Raw genomic sequence first — 15851 nt, forward strand, 5'->3', positions numbered from 1 at the left:
CATCTCCATAAAACTTTTCAGCAGATGGAAGCATGAAGTGCTCCAAAATCTTCTGATAGCTGCTGCATTGATCCTGCCCTTGATAAAACCCAGTGGACCAACACCAGCAGCTGACATGGCACCCAGACCATCACTGACTGTGGGTACTTGATACTGGACTTCTGGCATTTTGGCATTTCCTTCTCCCCAGTCTTCCTCCAGAGTCTGGCACTTTGATTTCCGAATGACATGCAAATTTGCTTTCATCCGAAAAAAGTACTTTGGACCACTGAACAACAGTGGTCCAAAGTGCTGCTTCTCTGTAGCCCAGGTCAGGCGCTTCTGCCGCTGTTTCTGGTTCAAAAGTGGCTTGACCTTTGACCTGGGGAATGCGGCACCTGTAGCCCATTTCCTGCACACGCCTGTGCACAGTGGCTCTGGATGTTTCTACTCCAGACTCAGTCCACTGCTTCCCCCAAGGTCTGGAATCGGCCCTTCTCCACAATCTTCCTCAGGGTCCGGTCACCTCTTCTCGTTGTGCAGCGTTTTCTGCCACACTTTTTCCTTCCTACTGACTTCCCACTGAGGTGCCTTGATATAACACTCTGCAAACAGCCGATTCGTTCAGAAATTTCTTTCTGTTTCTCACCCTCTTGCTTGAGGATGTCAGTGATGGCCTTCTGGACAGCAGTCAGGTCAGCAATCTGACCCATGATTGCGGTTTTGAGTAATGAACCAGGCTGGGAGTTTTTAAAGGCCTCAGGAATCTTTTTCAGGTGTTTAGAGTTACTTTGTTGATTCAGATGATTATTTTTATTGCTCGTTCAGAGAACCTTTTCATAATATTCTAATTTTTTGAGACAGGGATTTTGGGTTTTCATGAGCTGTTTGCCAAAATCATCAAAATTAAAACAATAAAAGACCTGAAATATTTCAGTTGGTGTGCAATGAATCTAAAATATATGACAATTTAATTTTTATCATGCCATTATGGAAAATAATGAACTTTATCACAATATTCTAATTTTATGACCAGCACCTGTATGTATATATATGTACATATATATATATATATATATATATATATATATATATATATATATATATATATATATATATATATATATATATATATATATATATATATATATATATATATATATATATATATATATATATATATACCAGGCCTCTGGTAGAGGACCCGAGCTCAGAGGATGAAAGAGACCACCCGTAGAGGGTGAGAAGGGAATTTTTATATATATATATCTACAGGAAATCCTACCAATGGCTGGAGAAAGCTGGACTCAAGGACAGCACAGAGGCCCTCATCCTGGCCGCCCAGGAACAGGCACTAAACACCAGAGCAATAGAGGCTCAGATCTACCACACCAGACAAGACCCAAGGTGTAGGTTGTGCAAGAAGGCCCTGAGACAGTCCAGCACATAACAGCAGGGTGCAAGATGCTGGCAGGGAAAGCATACATGGAACGACACAACCAAGTGGCGGGCATAGTGTACAGGAACATCTGTGCAGAATATGGACTGGAAGATCAAAGTGGGGAACATCCCCAAAGGTGGTGGAGAATGACCGAGCCAAGATCCTGTGGGACTTCCAGATCCAGAGAGACAAAATGGTAATGGCGAACCAACCGGACATTGTGGTGGTGGATAAACAACAGAGGAAAGCCCTTGTGGTGGATGTAGCAATACCAAGTGACCACAACATCAGGAAAAAGGAGCACGAGAAATTGGAGAAATACCAGGGCCTCAGAGAGGAACTGGAGAAGGCCTGGAAGGTGAAGACCACAGTGGTGCCTGTGGTCATCGGGGCCCTCGAGGCAGTCACCCCCAAACTGGAGCAGTGGTTACAACAGATCCCAGGAACAACATCAGACATCTCAGTCCAGAAAGGTGCAGTTCTAGGCACAGTCAAGGTACTGCGCAGAACCCTCAAGCTCCCAGGCCTCTGGTAGAGGACCCGAGCTCAGAGGATGAAAGAGACCACCCGCGGAGGGTGAGAAGGGAATTATATATATATATATATATATATATATATATATATATATATATATATATATATATATATATATATATATATATATATATATATATATATATATATATATATATATATGTTGTTTCTCTAAATTTTTCTAAAATTATATTAGTTTAGAAACATCAAAACGACAAAACTGTATTAGTTCTTAGAAAAATGTACATTTTGAAAACTTAAAAAAAAAACTTCATTCCTACATTATAAAAAATATAACATTTTGCTGTTTCTCTAAATTATTCTAAAAATATATTAGGGATAGATTATGATTAAAACATATAGTGCTATTAACATGAGTTTTATTAGAGGTGTAGATCCCTACTGTTTGGACTGGTAAATTTCAAATCTGGCAACAGTGGCTAACGGCGCCATTTTTGTTTTTAACGAGCGTGATGCGCATGCGCCATGCTGGATTAAAAAAATATGACGCAGCTTCTTCGTGAGTGTTTAAAAAAAGATGCAGCTAACCCCTGGACGCACGGAGACACGAAACTGTCGGTCCGATATTAAAATAAAATATATATTTTCGGATCTCCCAATACGCGGAATCCGAGTGGACGCCCAACCTTATGACTGAAACTTCTGTGGGTCCGCTTGAAATCGTGTCAGTGTTTATCGAGGTCTAGCTTGGTGCCTTGTACTTGACCTACGAGTTGGCCGCCAGAGCGTCATGTTTGAAATCACTGCGTTGGTTATTCGGTAAGTTATTTTTCGGAAACATTCTCAGCTGTTCGTCTTTTTCCACCAATGACGTTAGTGAAGCCACTTTTTGTGTCTAAACAGACTAGCACACAAGGAGAGACCCGACCATGGCCTCCCAGTGGCGGTTTGTTTGGCTGCTGGCGTCCCTGAAACATCTGAGCTAGCATCGATTATGGATATACTACAATCAAGCTGAGGAATCCCTACAAGGTGCCTGGCGGATCCGCCCGACCCATCAAAGGTTGGTTAAGTCAAAGAACTGTTCAGAAGACATCCAGAAGACATCTCTGGGTAGGAGCTGTGGCGGGTTTTGCTGTGCTACGTTGCTGTTGCTGAAGCTAACGTTGTTTGTTGAAGGCCAACGCCGGGCCTCTTGGTGTGCTGGTTTTGTTTGATTCTCTGCTGAGAGTCAATGAGCTGAGTAGGATTCTACTGTTGTAAATCCTTTGGCATTTGGATTTTTAGTGTTGTTTGAAGCAGTTGTTTGGTCTTGTGACCTGTGGCGGGTTAGGTGTAACTAGAATCTGATATCTACAGTATGAAGTTCCTGGCTTAAAGTCAGTTGTGACGTGAAAGAAAGAAGCCTGCCAAGGATTTGGCAAATGCAGTTTAGAGGCTGGAGGAAGTGATTCAGCTTAGGCTTTGTAAATATCATAATAATAAACCTTGATAACATGCCTACTTATTAGAACTAATATCTGTCTATATTGTCATTAGTATAGCTGCATTAGAATAATATTTATCTTTCCAATGAATATCAAATATGTTTTTGGGTGAAGATTAGGTCATATATATACACGAGTAACCTGGTTGTATTTCTCTATTGTTATAATCAACGACTTTATATATATATATATATATATATATATATATATATATTTATTAAATGTGACGTGAGCTCAAAGTGCGACACTACAATTAGCTTACCAAATATTTTTGTTTAAAAATAATAGCACAGCAGGTACAGAAAACTACAAACACAAAAATTCAATCATTTTGAAGTCTATTGTTAATCTCTTCGTTAAATAAATAAAAATGATTACTTATTTAAGTATTTAGTCATTATTTCAGCTTGACTCATGCAGAACCGATCTGATCGTTTCCATAGCAACGATCAGAAGCAATACCTTGCCCCAGAAGTCCAGTGAGCTCACTGATGAGGCCATAGATGACATCATGTACATCACAGTAGATCAAAGAAGTTCTAAAGCTTGAATCTCAAGGCATCAGTCATAAGCCAGACAGTTTTTGGACAATCAGATTTATAGAAATTGTAGAGATGTTTAGTATTTCGCATGCGATTGTCCCATTTATTATCCCGCTTGGTTGGGGCATTGGGTACATGGTCACCACGGGAATGATTAAGCTTTGGGACAAATACTTTTGTGAGAAGGATTCGTCGGACGAAGATCTCTCTGAGGAAGATCTCTCCGAGTGCTCTGGGGACTGTCGGGATGAAGAGAGCGACTAGATTTAGGAAGGTCTTTCAATGGATGCCAAGGAACAAACCGACCCGGCTGGGGAGGTTTGTTCTCAACTCCATCGGATGTCTGTGGGATCACAGACAGAGACCTGACTGAGGCCACACGAGACGGTACTGAGGACGAAGGTACTGTCTCTGGGCAAACTGACCCGGCTGGGGAAGTTTGCTCAAAGTCGACTTGACATCCTGAGGTTGAGAGTACAGCCGCAGAAAAATCTACCCCGGCTGGGGAAGATTTTTCTGCGGCTGACCTTGAGAGAACAGCCGCAGAAAAATCTACCCCGGCTGGGGAAGATTTTTCTGCGGCTGACCTTGAGAGAACAGCCGCAGAAAAGTCTACCCTGGCTGGGGAAGATTTTTCTGCGGCTTACCTTGAGAGAACAGCCGCAGAAAAGTCTACCCCGGCTGGAGAAGATTTTTCTGCGGCTGACTTCGCCAAAACTTTCGCTGTTTTGACAGCGAAAGCTTTGGCGTCATCGGCTCCCTCTCTGGTTTTGCCAGAGAATACTTCTCTGAGGTACCAAGTTCCCCGGACGGGGAACATATCTCGGAGGAAAAGGGAGCCGTTAATTTGTCCAAAAATACTTCTCTAAATTGTAGGTTCACCATTACTTTTGAGGTTTATTCTTCCCTGGACATCAATTCAGAAGGAAGAGTTGGTTCTCCGGCTTCCTCAAATTGTCCAAAAAGACGACTATTGGTTTAATTGGCTTTTCTAGTTGACCTTTGCCCCATATCTTCTCCCCTCTCTTTTGCTTAAAGTAGTTTTGGCCAAAACTACTCTAGAATAACATGTTTGACATTTTAGCAAATGTCAAACATACATTTTTGTGATTAAATTTCATAAATATCAAAAAGTTTCCTATTTGCAGGTTTCTCTCCGGGCGCTCCGGCTTCCTGCCACAGTCTGAAATCACGACTGTTAAGTTAATTGGTCTCTAAATTCTGTTAGTGTGATTAAAACATTCTGTTTTTTGAATAAAACGTTTGCCTGCCGCGTTCGTTTATTTTAAATTCACGACTGATATAGTGGGTTTTTACGGGATCTTTTGCCTGAAATCTGAATGTCGGTGAGAGAAATCAGCTCGTGTGTGGGTGTGTTACTCTTGCTGTGTGGCTGGACACCAGACTGCACGATTAAACCCGATTGAACCTGTTATGCTTATGATTTTTTTGTTGTCTAGTGTAGGGCTGTTGTAAACGAATATTTTAGTAATCGAGTAATCTATCGATTATTCCTATGATTAATCAAGTAATAAAAAAATTAAGTAAAACATTGGTAAATCTAACATAACAGCAGTATTACTATCACATATCAATATCAGTCCGATTTTTCACATTTGAACTTCCCTAACAACAATGGCTCACTTTCTAAGTTAACCTGAAGAAAAGTTGCACAAAAGTCTGAAATTATATTCAATGTAATTCAGGGTTTCCCCCAGAAAACTTGCTAAGCCCAGTGGTCAGGGTGCCGAGGCGGTCCACCAGCGGTCCACCGTGGTTTTGTATTAAACGATGTTAAGGTGACAGGAAATTTAAAAATATCACTTTGTAGTTATACGTTACGGGAAAACATCGCCAGTGAAGCACTATTTAAACCCACAACTAGTCTTAAAAACGACAAATCAAAATGGACAATTAAAATGAATATCAATTATTTGCACTTTTGTTTAATCTAAATTAAGTCAGCAGCTCCATAAGGTTCCCCAGGGCAGAAATGATTCCTCGAGCGATTCGACTACCTCGATTATTACAATTCCTTGAGGAAAATGTATCTGCCTCGAAGCTTCTCTAAGTATATTTTATATTTAGCGCACCGTGGTGCGGCCGGGTTATTACTTGCGTTGTGCTCTCACTTCTGCCTGAGTTGTTGACAAAAGCCAAGTGTTGGCAGTACAACGTCCAGTTTTCAAGTTTGGCCTGGGAGGATTTTATTGATTGATGATGATGTCTGGGTCTTTGTCATTTTTTGGGGGACCGATAAACATCCTTAAGATGACTGGCACGATGCCTGGAGTACGGCAGCTTTTCTCCTCCCGGAGCTGCTGCCTGGTGGCCGGTGTTCAGAGCGAACGGCAGGGAAGAGCACAGAAGCTGTATTCATATAGAGGAGCCGATAAGAACACTGCCGGCGGCTGCACATTACATGATTAATGTAAGTATAGCTTTACGGACAAACCGGAAAATTTATTTCATATCATCTTGGTCTCAACAAATGGGTGGCGGAGTACATCGTGACGGTACATACCTGCTAGATGCGTTTCTGTGTGTGACGAACGAAGGTGTCAAATCCCGTCGCGAAAACGAACATAAGAGCTATAAATGTCTGGGCAAGGTGAGAGTTCATCTATTAAATTGACTGAAGATTAGTGCATAAAAGAAAAGCTGGAGTATAGACATTTTTTATAAGCGTATTTGTGAGCCTTCCTCTTTATTATTAAATTGAATATACTTTCAGATTTTTGATTAACTTTTCTTTAGGTTAACTGAGAAAGTGAGCTATTATTGTTGCACGTTTATTTTCTAAACCACAGAAAAGTTATTGTTGGGGAAGTTCAAATGTGAAAAATTGGATCGATGTTGATATCCGATAATAACACTGCTGTTATGTTAGATTTACCAATGTTTTATTTTATCTTTTTTTTTTATCCGATTACTCCATTAATCATAAAAATAAGCGATAGATTACTCAATTACTAAAATATTTGTTTACAACAGCCCTAATGAATATATAATAATTCAATAGCTCAAACAAGTTTATGTTCAATTTAAATGAACGAAAAACACGAAATAAAGGTCAGGATTAAATAAGTGTTCTTCCTACTCCTTTTCAAGCAGAAAAGGAGTAGGGTTAGGGTTAGTGGTAAGCCAATTATTTTGTTGGTTATGTAGCTTGATTTTCTTTTCTGTCCAACAAATTGTTTTTTTTTTAAAGACCTGTTTGAAATAATGAAATCAAATATTTGTTAGTTTGAGTAAGCTAAGCACTTACAGAATAGTGCTGCTACAACTGTGCGTGCTAGAAGTGAGCTAAGGTGTAATAATTTGTTTGTACCAAGTTATAAATATTTATTTTGAAGCAGGTCAAAGAGACTCCAGTGCTCTAACGGCTGTTAATTAATGGAGATGCTCATTGTTGCTCTCATATCTTGTCTGTCAATAATCGTGCTTAGTAAAGAAACCTGTAAAGCAACAGATTAATTATTTGTGTGCTAAATGGAGCATATTGGTAGCGATACATTGAAGCAATAGGGATGTATATTAAGCATATCCTATCATTCCAGGAACACGGTCACCTGTGCAATTTGGTGAACACATTGTGACTTCGCTACATTTGACAACAACTGCCATTCAATGTATTAATGCAGAAAATAGAGCTTGCAGTGATCTGTGTTTGTAGATGTCTGTGTTTAATTTAATTTCAATAAAGACCTGTTTCACCCATCTGATACCGTTTCATTCTTACAAATACCTCTGTATTTAAAATATATATTTTTTAAAAGGTAGGATATTCTCATAAAAGGTGTTGTGCAAACATCTGCGATAGCTTTTCATTTTAAACTGGTAGGATATTTTGATGAAGGAAGTGATATTTTTGTGTGTTTGTCATGTGTATAAATTGTTCCAGTTCTATGCTAAGCATAACTCCTAAGCTTCCACTTCAGTCTCGTCACTCAAAGAACGTTATCCAGTGATAATATTTAACATTAACACAGCCATGCTGTTGCTTTCGGTTTGTAAAAATCATGGTAGAAGTTTTAGACGCATGGCACCGACGGATGGACATGGCTATCTATCCGTGCCACGGTAGGAAAACCTGACGAGGAGGCACGGATAGTCAGAATACCATTCCTACGCAACAGCAGCAGCTGATCGCCGTAAGAGAAATGTAAACAAAGGAGGGAGGAGAGAGATGAATGAACTATTTTGAGTTTCTGTTGTCAAGTCCGATTATTATAAACAGTTTTGGGCTTGTTTTTTCTAAAGTCACTTGGGCTTTGAAATAAGCAGAGGCGCACAATAAACCCCAGAATTTGTCTGACACCTAGTTAGTTTTAGTCAGACTCTCCCCGTCCATCATTTCGCGGATGATCCGACCCGCTGTGTTTTCATGTCAAGTTAAGTTTGCTGTGAACGACGTTGGGCTTCGCGTTGCACTCCAGAAAACTGCAAACATCGAGACTAATATGAATAGCACAATAAACGTGAAAACAGCGATGAATGAACATGTCCATAGAGTTGCGCAACCAAACACTGTTATATAATCATTAATATTAAGAGAAGTGTCACAAATCTGTGCAGCGGAGTTGCATCTGAGTTGCGGAGCCGCAGGAGGAGCGCTGTGAGCTGCGCTGTGACAGCAAACGCAGGGCCGTAACGCAGAACCTAGACGCTGGGGCAGGAATGGGGGGGGGACTCTTAAAATCCTGCTTATTGTTTTCCAGACAATAGTGGAACACACAAAAACATGCAAAAATTACTAAAGTTTTTTTTTTTTTTTTTTTTTTTGTACTGTTGTAACCATTAAACAATCTCGCCTTCAGTTCAGCCTTATACGTAGAGACGCATAGTTGATGTTGCCATGATACAATTACTTGCAATTAAGTATTGGCATAGCTCAATTATTACATTATTGTCAACAGCTGCTGAAAGTAACTAAAAAAGTTACTTTTAATGTAACTTAGTTACTTTCCAAATCAAGTAATCAGTAATCCAAGTTACTTTTTCAAGGAGTTATTAGTAATCCGATTAAAGTTACTTTTTCAAAGTAACTATGCCATCGCTGGTTGCCAGATAGCAGACAGAAATGCAAAAATTGCTTCATTATATTTTTAGGCAGTTCAGTGGAGATCCATTACTTTGAAAGATGTAAAAGTCAGGGCAGGCTGTTTTGAAGAGTGTCACCAGGCGGGCTTTAGGACCCAGCGGGGAGGTTCCAGGCCCGCTGATCTGCGTTGTATCCCTGTAGCTGTCAGTGGTTTGAGCTCTTCTTCCATACACACACACACACACGCCCTCACACACTCAACTATGGGCTCGTGTTAATTTCTGCAGTTCTCACCGGGAGAGCATCAGCTGGACAATGGACCCAAACGACGCCTCCTGTAAGTACCTGGAACTTATTTTCTCACCCTAAACTCTGATGCTGAACCCTTCTTTTGGGATGTTTGTTTTCCTTACTTACAACTTTTGACAGTTACTTAAACTGGAAGATTACTGCTTAATCCGAACCTTTCTGTTTATAACCAGTTTTCATTTCTCATTGAAACTTATGAATCTTCTCTGGCCTACTGTGTTTACAGCCCGACTCTTATTGACTTTAATTTCTTTCTTCTTTTTTTTTTTTTTCTTTTTTCTCAATGTTAGATTTTCATGTGTTTTCCTAATGTTTGTTCTCATAATGGTGCAATGTCGTGCCAGGATGAACAAAACAAAACAAGCTTTTGGTCTAAAGTTTCTTATTCTAGAAAACGAATGTCTTGCACATCCAAGTCAAGTCATAAATCTGGAAGAGGAGATGCAACAAGACTGGGTGGGCTTGCTCAGAACCATTACATTTTGAACTCCACCAGCAGTGAATTTCTTGCAGATTTCTACTAGTGCTTTTGTGTTGAAATAGCTGGAAGTGTTAAATGTGTTTCAGCAATGAGTTTTTTTTTTCTTCTTCTTTTTTTTTTATTTTTTTAAGGAGGAACATATTTACCCCCTGCACATAGGAAAAACAAATCCACTTCCTCCCTGTCTGAGGTTTAGATGATGCATTGATAAAGCAAGGTGCAACCTGGTGTTGTCTTTATTGAATTTGTTTCCATGATTTTACATGGGTTTGTTTGTTTGTTTTGGCCCTCCAGCTGATCTTTCTTAATACTTGTAATGCTGTGAAGAGTCTCACTGGAAGCCGACATGTGGAGGTGATTATATAGCATTTAATGAAGTTTTTTTCCCCCTCAACTGACTGTATCTAAGAGGAAGTGGGACAGATGGTTTATGTGCTCATTTAGCTTATTTCCAGGTTTTTTTTTTTTTTTGGTTTTTTTTTTGCAGAAAGAAAAACTTGCAAGGACATTTATCACTTCTTCTTCTTGTCCTGCTCATATTTAGCTCTGTTCTATCCTCCCTAAAATCACCAGCACACAAGGATTTCAGTCATGTTATTGTTGTTAATGTGTTTGGTGTGTATCTGAGGAAGGAAGTCTTTAGGTCTTCACCAGGGTGTGTACAATCCCCATCTGTCATTCCTATCTGTCTTGACACACAAACGCGCGCACAGCACACACACACACACACGCAAGAATGCAACTTAGCCGAGTCGTGTGGTTCAGGAAACACCACAAGGCCTTACGCACTGTGGTCCCGGGGGATCAGCCGACTGTTTATGTTGTCTTTAAGTCGCCTGATAGGCCTCTGGTGATGAGTAGATTACTTTTACTTGATTTGCTCTAAACAGCAGAACGGTGCGTTTTCAAATTGCCCAAAGCGTCGCTTTGAAATTGTTTCCTTTGTGAGTGTTGGTATAACAAAATAGATTTTTTTAAGTATTTGTAGCAGCTTGTCATAGTGAGAAGTTTTAAATCCCAACAAAACACTTCAGTTTTTTTTTTTTTTTTTTTAAAGATTTTGCACTTTGGGTGGATTCAGCTGATACTTAAAAAAAATCTACATGACCAATTACAAAACATAGAGCTGCATTTTTATTAGAGATTAATGGGAAGAGAAACTTTTTTTGGCCGTTTTTTAAAGAGCGGGGGATCCATTGAGATAGTATTGATCAGAAGCAGGCAAACGAAAAGCAGATCCTCACAGATTGATCTGAAATGAAACAGTTGTCTCCCGTCACAGATAATATCAACCTTTTGAGGACATCGGCGCCGCTAATCTTCTGTCTAAAACATTCTTTGAAAATTTGCGTGGGTTAGATCTCTTGCGGGTCTTTTTCATAGCGTCTTACCAACTTACCCTGAGCACTGAAATGTTTAAAAGACCAAACCTTTTCATTGAGTTCATTTGTTTTCTTGAGCAACCTTAGTTTTGCTGCAGTCAACTCTTATTCACCATGTTTCCTGCTATTCATCCTAATATAAATACGGAAGTGTTGACGTTACGCATCTTCTCGCAATGTCATGTTGCTTACTGTGGTTGGCCAAGGGCGTGAAGGCTACTGTTATGATCCAGGTTCCCGTCAGACGGATACATACTTCTTAAAGTCTACTGTCCGCCGTAAGATAAGATCTTAGATAGGATATCTTAACCACTCACTACTACTTTAAAAAGCTGATCTAGACATGATGTTTTGGAATCTTTCTGAATGTCATAGAAATTGTATCTTTCACAGTCACACAATCGTGTATAAATGCGTAACTCAAGGTTCTACAACTCCAGTTCTCCAGGGACGGCTTTTGTGCGGCTTTTAGACGTGTGAATCGGCACACCTGAGTCAAATTCTGAGGTGTGTTGAATAGGGCTGTGTAATAATATCGATTTTGCGATATATATATATATATATATCGATATTTTCTTTCCTAGAAAAAAAATCGATATTCATCCGCAAGTATCGTAACATCCAACTGTCACCTTGCTCACTCACTGCTTGCTTCGCCGGGAGAGTGATTAGGTCATCAGGCTTAGAGCGATTCCTTCAGATGTTAAGTGTCAAGCTTAAAAACGTATCAAACTATTCAGAGCAGGGTACTTGGTGCACTTTATTTACTTTACAAACACATGTAAACTACAGTTTGTACTGTTTCAATTAAAAGAAACATGTCTTCTCAACATTTATTTGATTCATTTTGTCCAGCTGTCGACTTTAAGTCTGCGTCCAAGTCCAACCAGAGCCAGGTATTGTGTAGTTGGTGCTTTTAATCAGTTTTCAGTTAAATTAATTCAATCCAAGTCTATAGCAGTCAAAATGTCACCAAAATCACTCTGTCCCTCTAAAATCTTTCAGAAAATCGCAAAAGTGTATTGAATTGTATCGTTTGCTGAATATCGCAATATATATCGTATCATGAGCAGAATATTGTGTATCGTATCGTGAGATTATTGTATCACTACAGCCCTAGTGTTGAAGTAGTGGCACATCTAGAAGTTGCAAGAGACCGGCCCTCGAGGATGTAAGTTTTTGACCCCTGGTGGAAGTTGTCTTAAATGTGGGCTTTTCCCTCAGTTGCCCTGATTAAATGATATTTTGTGCATGCACCAGGTTTGTACCACTTCCTTGTTCATCGTTACATCTATCCTGATTATCAGAAACCATTTTTTTTTAACTTCTCAGACCTGCTGTACAGCTTTTTTTTTTTTTTCCGTGAAGGCTAATATGATGGCAGGACGCCCTAGAAGGGCATTGTGAGGAGCATGTGACTTCAGTGCAGTTTGACGTAAAAAGACTATTGTCTATGACTGGCATGATGATGGTAGATGATAAAAGTCTTTCAGAAGCATTTTTGATACCTGGTAAAATAAAAAATGATCACTTGTCCAAAATATGAAATATTTTCTCTAATCAAATCTGAAATGGATAATTCTACATTGAGCAGAAAATAGAAAACAGAATTCCCAACAATTGTACTTAAAGCTTATCTTCAGTTTGGTATGAAAACTGCAATGCATTGACTAATCATAGATGTAAATGATTTCAAAATGCTGAAAATCAATCTGGGAAACAGTTACTCCATTAATGGAGATAATTGTCATCATTTGTTTCCCCGATCACAGATTCTTACCTTGCCAGCTAGATGTATTTTTTAATGCCTACTTTGCAGATATGCATCAAGCTTTTGAATGCCTCCTTAGGCAAAAACAGGCCAGGCTGTTTGTTTTAAAAGACACATTTAATCATCATTGCATCAGATTAAAACCCCTAACCAAAACTAAAGCTCTGGTCTCACTTTGTTGATAAATCTTACATTTTAAGCATTTTATTTCTGTCACCAGGTAGCCTCTGCAGTGATCTTTTTTTTCCCACTTTGTTTTAGTTAATTTTAGATGGACTTTTTTGTTTTCTTTTCTAAAATATCATGAATAAAGCCTAGGGACTTGTATTTTTCTGCAGTATAGATTTGATTTTACTTCTTGTCTCATGGTCCACTCTTTAAAAAAAAAGAAAAAATAGCAGAGTTTCAAGTGGGTGTAACGGGGGAGAAGCCGTCTCCTCAGAGATGCATATCGGTAATGGGATTGTCTGTGATTTCGTCCAGCTGATGTGGTCAACTCTAGCTATTGTCACGTTGTACGCTTCAGAGAACGTGACATGAAGGAACTTTCAGGCTAAGAATTTGCTATTATAGGTTAAAAAATAAATGAATAAATACATGTATTGTCACTCCAAGCACAAGTCTGCTGCATACATATGAAATCCCCATTCCAGCCATGCCTTATTGCTCACATGGTGGATTCAGGGTGGCTCATACCCGCTGAATAGAGAACCTGTGAGCTTGCAATCAAGTTCTAGATTTTTTTTTTTTTTTTTTTTTGTAACTTATAGCTGAGTCTTTATCTTGATAGACAAAAGACAAAGGAACTGGTTGCAGCTAACCACATTTCAGCTTTGGTGACTCCAGTTAGCAGGGCTAAAGAGCACCATTTAAATGCAGTCTTCTGTCGTCATCCTGCCAGAGGCGCTTGACCTCACAGTGTTGTCACTTATTATATCTATATATCCATATATTTGTTTAATTACTTCCATGCATATTCTGTAATCTGTATTCCCACTCATTAAAAGCTAATATTTAGTCAAACATTGTCATTGTTTTCCTCCAAAATAAAAGAAAAAGTACATGTCAGCATTTTAACACAGTGGGTATTGTAGTCAGTGCTAGCTAAACTATTGCTCAGTGCCCCTGCCTTACAGTTTGCTTCATGTGGACCAAAGAGCTTTCACAATAACATAAAAACATCCCTGGGTATATTTTTGTTCAGCCTTTTGCTCTGGTTGACCGTTCTGTTTCGAGTGTTTTATTAACACCGCTGGGCCCGTGACTGCCAAAGGCAACTAAATAAAATTAATGCTTACATATCAGTAATGACTCTTCTGACTTCATTAAAGCAACTTCCAGCACTCTCGCATGATGCGTCCCCCTCCATATTTCAGTTTGACTGACTTAAACATCGTCTACAGGAATCCAGTCTGTACAGACAATGGAATTTCCCTCCCATGTAAACTCATAAAGTTGGTGAAGTTCTATGATTTCTGAGGTTTGTCAGACATTACCAACATGCTCTTTAACATGAAAAGATGTTCAAACTCTTTTGTGACTAGATGGGGAATAAAATAACACACTCAGTGCTCTATACGCGCATGCCCCGTCATGTTAAAGCTGTATATCACGGATTATTGTGGAGCAGGCCCATACTAAGTGGAATTCCCCTCCTCAACAAGAGTAGGAGATCACTATAATTCATGTGGCTGGGATGTGTGGAGGGGTACCTCTGTGATGTAGGCCATGTGGGAGTGCACATGTACATTGTGTAAAAGGCAGTGGTCAGTGTCTGCATGGCTGTTTACATAGGGTTTCTATGGAGATTTGCTGCTGCACACAGCGCTGCTGCAGAGTGTTTCTCAAGCTGCTCTGTTCCAGAGGGTGAGGTGACTCTGCCTGGGGTGTGCGTGCACACTCACACAAACAATTCAGAAAAATGTTCCAATTTATTGAAGGGACTTGGCAGAATAGGACCTACCCAACCTGTTATCAGTTGGGGGTTTATATATGTTACTTGACACCAGCCTCAGTTTACTAAGATTCATGGTAATGCGTCGGTGGGGGAAGTAAATCCTCAGGGTCTTTGTGGGAGGGGGGGTGAAGCCTATGGCGTAGAACGTTCTGGAGGAAAGCCGGCACACAAAACTTCTTTAAACATGCTTCCTTTGTAATTATGCTTTTCTTTAATCGTATGTGCTCTTTGATTAGGTTTAAAGAAATTTTTACTCGAGACGATCATAATCACATCCATGTAAGGAATACAGAGGAGGATCTCTAAAATTAGTCTCTGTTCTTGTTAAATGTTTTTATGGAAAGTATATAAGCTTCAAAAGGCATAAAAAGCTCCGATATTTTGAATTTCGCATTTTTTGTTGTTTTTTTTTTAATCCACTTCGGTTTACGTCTTTAGAGTTGATAAAAGGCTGATTATGTGTTTCTATGTGAGACAGTTGCAGATTTAAAACCTTTTTTTTAACACCTTTCCATTTGTTTTATTGTTTGCTTTATTAGTTTCTGATGAAATTCTGAACTCTCAACGTTGACATGACTATTAAAGGGTCTTGTTTTTCCCCTTTAACCATGTGATGCAACATAGCAATTATCTCAAGTGCCTCCTCTTACCATTCCAGGTATGCCTGCAGGTTTAACGGTTGGAAAGGACTTTCTGCAGCTAGCATTTCAACAGTAAGGCAGTTCTCATAAAACAGAATGGCAACTCTTGGTGACTAAGAGACTTTGTCAACTTTTCACTTATTTTTTATTTGATTTTTTTTTAAATAAAGCAGAATTTGCTTATCGATCCATTGACAAAACACTGGGTACAGCAGTTTTAATAAGACTCCAACACCATGAAACGATTAAAGGCTAAATCACAGGTTTTCTATACATAAGCAAAAAAAATTACACTCTACAAAATCACACTTTAGCCTAATGA

At 39.3% G+C, this 15851-nt stretch overlaps 1 protein-coding gene across 2 annotated transcripts in view; it reads left to right on the forward strand.

The window, feature by feature from the left end:
* The first annotated feature begins 9108 nt into the window (after positions 1-9108).
* afap1l1a (actin filament associated protein 1 like 1a) overlaps positions 9109-15851 on the forward strand; it is a 30952-nt gene continuing 24209 nt past the window's right edge. The window contains exon 1 of one of the 2 annotated variants that reach the window (XM_088009734.1): positions 9109-9325. In XM_088009734.1, the coding sequence (XP_087865860.1) occupies positions 9304-9325 (22 nt within the window). In that variant the 5' untranslated portion in view covers positions 9109-9303. The remainder of the gene's footprint in view (positions 9326-15851) is intronic. The other variant, XM_015009035.2, reaches the window with a different exon arrangement.

The sequence above is a fragment of the Poecilia mexicana genome, unplaced genomic scaffold (genome assembly GCF_051168715.1).
Source record: "Poecilia mexicana isolate PSO_F unplaced genomic scaffold, ASM5116871v1 scaffold_10, whole genome shotgun sequence".
Classification (NCBI taxonomy): domain Eukaryota; kingdom Metazoa; phylum Chordata; class Actinopteri; order Cyprinodontiformes; family Poeciliidae; genus Poecilia; species Poecilia mexicana.